Source organism: Elaeis guineensis, chromosome 1, assembly GCF_000442705.2.
Source record: "Elaeis guineensis isolate ETL-2024a chromosome 1, EG11, whole genome shotgun sequence".
Classification (NCBI taxonomy): Eukaryota; Viridiplantae; Streptophyta; class Magnoliopsida; order Arecales; family Arecaceae; genus Elaeis; species Elaeis guineensis.
In genome coordinates this window covers 150,284,177-150,290,738 of record NC_025993.2, presented here as the reverse complement: position 1 = coordinate 150,290,738, position 6,562 = coordinate 150,284,177, and the positions used below count along the sequence as shown (strand labels likewise).

Genomic DNA, 6,562 nt, shown 5'->3' with positions numbered 1-6,562 from the left:
CCTTTAATGAACAGCCCAACCGGTATTTACGTATGTAGATGCCAAAATGCCACCGGAAACGATGCCAGCTCAACGGTCTGGAGCAACGTGCACCGAATGGATGTAGAAATGATTTGGATTATTTTCTCCACCTTTCTCTTAGATTCTTTCTTTAACGGACTGGAATTGGGCTTAGAGCCAAGTCCAGGAAACCGTCCACTTAACAGTATATTTCGAACTAATCGCAGTACTTGGAGGTTTAAGTTATTGTTGGAAGCCCAAATTGGGTGTTGGAAGCCCAAATTGGGTGACCAGCACATTGCTTGTTCGTTTAACCGGCACATGCCATAAGTGAATATAATTGCTTAACAAATCCCAATCAAATATCCACATTAACTTGATGCAAAAAAAAAAAAAAAAAAAGAAGAAGAAGAAGAAATTTTCTAGTACTACATGCTATTTAATAGCTTTTTTAAGATTATGGTTATGGTTATACGATAATTAGTCCAAAGCTCAACTGAACTAGTTTATTTGACATTGGAGGACATGTCTCAGCATCTGACTATGCAACAAGAAAGACAATGCGTTGTCAAAGCTGTCACTCGTGCAAAGCGAACATCATTTCGAGCATATATTTTAAAGAACAATTATGTTCTACATTTTAAAAAAGAAACATGAATACATTAAATCCGCATAATCATGTCATTCTCAGTGTATAATGTGCAAAATCATGTACATAGAGACCTAGCAAGTGCACAATCATGTCATGCTCACCCAACTATTAATCTATCAAAGCCATCACTTGAAGATAAACCTGGCCGACTGTCTTCTGAGAATATCTTGAACTTTTGGAATGGAGGAACCTGAGAAGCATGACAGGTGTAGAAAGACAGCATTGAGAGTTGAGAGTTGAGAACCCAGCAACAGAAACACCATCAAATAGTACAAATTTGCATTAACAACAGCATAAGCATTCATCATTATGGTGCACATAGGTCCATTATCTGCTTCCATGATTTCCTTGAAAAAAAGGTTAAACTAAACCACTAAAACATGCACTTGTATAACAAAGGACCACAACAGGTAATTTACAAAAAGAAGATGACAGAGGAAAAGAACAGGATTACTTAAACTCTTTATTCTATAATGATAAAGTATAATGTTTTTTGGTTTCTAATAAACGGCTATAACTCTCAAAATATCAGCTCATGTATAAGTAGATAAAATGGAGGTAAATGAAGTCCATGCATGGCAGAAACAGCATGGCTAAAACTGAAAAGAAAATACTGCATAATAACTTCGATCAATAGGGAAGGGTTTTCGGTTGCATTATTGTTGATGGGATAACAGATTTCATCAAATGAGTTGCCAATGACAAGATGTAAAGAACACCCAGAACACTCTAGGTGGAAGATTTTTGACTACCATAAGAAAAATGTCCTAATAGGGGAAGTGAACCGATCATCATAAAACCATCTACATATTCCAATGTGGAAACATACTATTAACCATGGCACAAAGTAATCTTGTATACACCATGCGCTTTAATAACTGATCCCCCACCCTTCTTAAACACGCTCCCATGTTTAAACACGCTTCCACGTTTAGTTAAATTCCTGGTGGATCATACAGTGATGTTGATAAGGAATACAAACAGAAGTCTCTCTCCAATGATATTTGTTTCCAATCCCATCTTTTGTGGCTTAACCACGCACTTAATGCACCATTCTCATGTCAATAATGGTCATCTCATGCAACTAGGCCATCTGTCCAAAATATTTTAATATATGAGCTTATAAAAGCTTTCCTTGTCTCAAAATGTGATTGCAGAGCAGTCCAGGGACAAACATCCACTTCATACAACAAACTAATAGCTATAAACTAATTCCACATAGCAAATCTAAAAACCAGCATAGTATCTCTTGGCCATCTTATTCTGACTGGAGACACAGACTTTGCATCCATATACTCTGTTCAACCTCTTCATTTTCGAGAGTTCCATCATCAAAAGCCATCTAAAACTATTATCTACTTACAATTGAAGTATTGAACAATACATCATTCCCAATCTCTACAAAGATACAATGACACGCATATGTACATCTATATAAATACACATGTATGCATGTCGGAATGTACCTTTGTTGAGCTGTGGATATTGTTCAGCAGATCTAAGATGTGTGAAATTCTGTTTTTAATTAGGCAATAAGATTTTTTTTTTTTTTTTTTGAATGGACAGCTATTCAGTTTCCATTAGACAAAGAGGGGGATCTTGTGCATCGCATTTTATAGTTAGGAGAAAAGCAACTGCTAGCTTCAATATAACCTTTTCACACCCTTTCCAAAAGACCTTGCTTAGTTGCTTTCTTACTGGTGACCATTCAACCCAGTTCCTCCAAAGAAATTTCACATATTATATGTGACAATAAAAGCAGCCAAGATCAGCTGTAACAAGCTGAGGTAGATAATGGGATAAAATTATAAACAGTAAAGCTCCAAAAAAAGTATCGAGCATGGTTTTCAACCCATGGTTTACTTTTCATCAAACAGAGTAACTTATATATGGAAATCTAAAATTTGTTTCGTATTAGCTGCATGGAACCAATAAGATAGCTTGTATAATTTAAATCTTATATGAATATATGCCTTGATATTGATCCTTAAAGATCAACATACTCACGGTTATTTTGGTGCTTTGGGAAAATGGAGTTTGATAAGCATCGGAAGTTCAGCAAGCTCGACTTGAGACTTTCCCAACAATATGCTTTTCAACTTGTCATCACAATTAACCATGTTCTTATTGTTTGGATCCTGCAACAATCCATGACCATTATCCATCAGAATTTACCAAACTTTTCTGAAGCATAGTAAGCACTTCACCATGGAACAGCAGGATGTCTTGAAATTTACTACAAAAACAATGCTAATGTTTGAAACTTGCACAAGCTGTATAAAATTTAGAATAGCATAATAAATGAACTTTATGCCATAGGGAAACACTGAAATTTGAATAAGATAAATTTACAAAAATATGCTGGAGACAAAATAATAGCCTAATGACGTTTAGTAAATAAAGTCTGTAAATGTCAAGAAAAAGCAGTGAAAGGGCAGAATTTTCAAAAAGATATCAACACAACGCCAGGATCTATTGACCATTTTCAAGGCAGATCACCATTAACAATACTATTGATGTATGTGCATTCTTGCATTATGAAGAAGCTTAGATAATTTATTTTTTATCTTCTGGTATTCTTATTACCAAGGCAACCCCACTGATATCATGCATGAACACATATCTGGCTACTGCTGAATATGCTATATTCCCTTAAAGCATTGTAAAGAAGATCGGAACTATACAAATAGATTGGATTTGTGAAGTTGGAGATAAGATTGTATAGACTGTCGAAACCAAAATTATACCTCAATACAATCTGCTTGCAGGCTGCTGCAGGAATTGGGTGAAGAAAACCAGTCAAGTAGACTTGAATATGGCATTTATCAGCATGAAGTTAGAATTTTCTGTGGAAGGTGATCTTTAGGATACTGCCAACAAATGCCAGGCTCCGAATGAATAAGTGACATAAGCTGTTGCATATGTATTAGGAACAAGGAAACACACAATCACCTATTCATCCATTTCTGATTGCAAGTATTGGTTGATGCTGCTTATTTACCATATGGAATACTCTAAGGGTGAAAATAGTATAGATATTATCCGTCCAGATCCATTTTTGTATTCGAATTAATCCAGATATGGACAAAAATTTAAGGATCCAACTAATATCCGTATCCATATTTGTCAAAATAAAAAATAGATATAAATATGGATAGACAACTATCTGATCCGTATTCAAATATCCGAATCTACATTTAATCCTATAAAATTTTATATAGTACTTATTAATTTTTAAGAAAAATACACAACCATATAAATATGTTATTAGCTTGATTTATCATCTATTTAGAGTGTGTTTGGTTAGCCATTAAAAAAGTATTTTTTTTGCTTTTTAATTTTTAACAAGCAAAAATCAAAAAGCAATGTTTGGTAACACCATGAAAAGCAAAAAACCAAAATCAAAATAATTACTTTACATGCAAAGCAAAAATTTTTTGCTTTCCAAAACTTACTTTTTTGCTTTTTTTGCTTCCACACATTTAAAACGCCAAACCAAAAAGTAAAGAGCCCGAACCCTTCTCTCTCATCGAGCTCTTCACCTCCCCACCCCCTTCTCCCTCCCTTCCTGAATCCTTCTCCCTCGTCGAGCTCTTCACCTGCCGTCCCCAAACGTTGCTTTTTGCTTTATAGCAACGTAGTTACCAAACATACTTTTTATTTTTTTACTTTTTTACTTTTACTCAATAGCAAAAATCAAAAAAAAATAAAAAATATTTTTTAAAAATCAAAAAGTGTAACCAAATGCACCCTTCGTAATATCTTTGATTCTATAATCAGAAGGTTTAATTACCTAAATTAAATCCGTAATTATATCCATACTTTCGGTATCCAAATTGTATCCTATCCATTTAAAATAAATATGGATATGAATTTTTGTATCCGAATGATATCCATATCCATATGTGTATTCGTCAAACAAAATAAATATGGATATACTGGTATCCGATCAGTATCCGATCTGGTTTCAGCCCTAAAACACTTCCTAGTATGATCCTAGAGCTGTGATTATGAAGGAATCCAGGCACCCAATCATAAGCTTCACACTGAGTGAGATACAGGAAGGTGAGAACAAAAAGTTACAGGACAGTAAACAGCCAGCACCGAGGCCCTATTGTGGATGTCAATGAGAGATTCAAGCTGGAGTATTTTTCCATGGCCATGGTCCGTAGCAAGATTAGCATACTGCATGCCATTCCCATGCCGATCACTGGCTGTAACAGTAAATATCATGCAGAGCTGTTCCTGCGCATGCCCAAGTCCCAACCACAGCCCATAACTCATGGCAGATAAAATGGGTATGGGATGACATTGGCTGGCTAGCACGATACAGGGGCGTGTATCCTTGTATTATGCCCACATGCATTGGCACCATATAGACCATATGGTATGATATGGTATGTATGGTACATAGATCAATGGTTCACAGGAAAGTGGGTAGAACAAAATAGGAATGGTCAATAAGCTACCTATTGCTATAATTTTAGGCTATAGCCCTTGCAGGTTGAATTTTCAATTGAAAGAGCCAAGAAAAGTATTATAGAGTTCAACATGGGTGGGCCTTTCAATAATGAAGGATGACATCAAAGAGATGAGGGGATATCACATCCAACATTTATGCTGACCTTGAGGAAGCAATGGAGAATGCAAAATTTATGGGGTTTCTGCGGTGAAAGTAATTGCTTTTATAGCCTGATTGGTGTGCTGGTAGCCTCCTAGACATGGACAGAAACCACATGAAGGTCTACTGATGAAACAAATTCTGCCAGCTGAGTTTTTCTTTGAAGAACACAGTACATGCCTCTGGTCCAAGCAAGCGTTGGTCAAGGACTGTTACGTGATATTGGAATGGAGTTTTGAGATTCCACTTGCTGTATGCATCTAAAGTGTGATCAAATTAACTTTCCAGCAGATCAACTAAAATAATGAGAGTTTGGAACCAGAAGGGTTCATGAGAATATGCATAACCAACCAAAACCAACAAATTTAAAAAAAAAAAAAAATCAAATCAGCAAATGCACTAGCAGACTGATTTCATCTGAGGCAGGCTAACCACAATTCCCAAAATCTATGTTCTCAAAATCTGATGATCTTTAATGTCTATCTCTTCTCAAAGGTGTAGACCAAGGAACCACCATGCGAACACTATGTATCAAAAGAAAAATGTATGCTTCTGAAACACGCTTTTCTTGTTCCAATACAAACAGGTAGTGTTGGGATGGCTCCATGGTATTGAATTTCTCTCAAAAGAAGCAATGAAATGCATGCTTGATCTCAATTGCTAGGAAGCATGGTATGGAAACAGTAAGCAGACAGACCCTATTAGTCTGCAAGCCACCATGTGGAGCCAAAATATTATCAGCCATTAAATCTTTTTCAGCAATTACACCAATAAGGAATCAACTTCCTATGAAGCACCTTCCGGAAATCTTGCACTACCAATTGCAGGATAAACTATGGAGTAAAAATATTAAAACATAGAGTTTCCCATTAAACCCATTTGAGCAATTACACCGATAAGGAATCCGCTCGTAATTAAGAGAAGTACCGAGTATCTCAGACTACCCAATCCTAGATAACATGGCGCTCGAAATATGCAATTCCTAAGAATGGAAATCACTAAGAGCATTGACCATTCTCATGGTCTCCTAGTACAAGTATATCTAAAAGACCGCCTCCCGAGGCACTCATCCAGTAGATCCATAGTTTCTCACTTAACATAAACAAATAAACTCAGTTTAGCTCTCTTTTAATGTCCAACAAACATGGCCCATATTTTGCATAGATAAATCTAAACTTCATTAAATCATCCTCCAACAAAGCATTTAAAACGAAGGTTGTAAAAGCTATTGCAGATAAGCTACGCAAGCATGGTCATCTAATCATCAAAGTATGCTACTATGAATCGAT

General features: G+C 35.9%; 1 protein-coding gene across 3 annotated transcripts in view; it reads right to left on the bottom strand.

Moving 5' to 3' along the window:
• Positions 1 to 584: 584 nt before the first annotated feature.
• Positions 585 to 6,562, bottom strand: part of LOC105061020 (upstream activation factor subunit spp27) — a 6,283-nt gene continuing 305 nt past the window's right edge. Inside the window, exons 2-3 of one of the 3 annotated variants that reach the window (XM_010944930.4) lie at positions 2,656 to 2,790; positions 585 to 842 (exon numbers count right to left, since the gene is read on the bottom strand). In XM_010944930.4, the coding sequence (XP_010943232.1) occupies positions 2,662 to 2,790 (129 nt within the window). In that variant the 3' untranslated portion in view covers positions 585 to 842; positions 2,656 to 2,661. Of the gene's footprint in view, positions 843 to 976; positions 1,000 to 2,655; positions 2,791 to 6,562 lie in introns of those variants that run through there. The other 2 variants (XM_010944928.4, XM_010944931.4) reach the window with 2 other exon arrangements.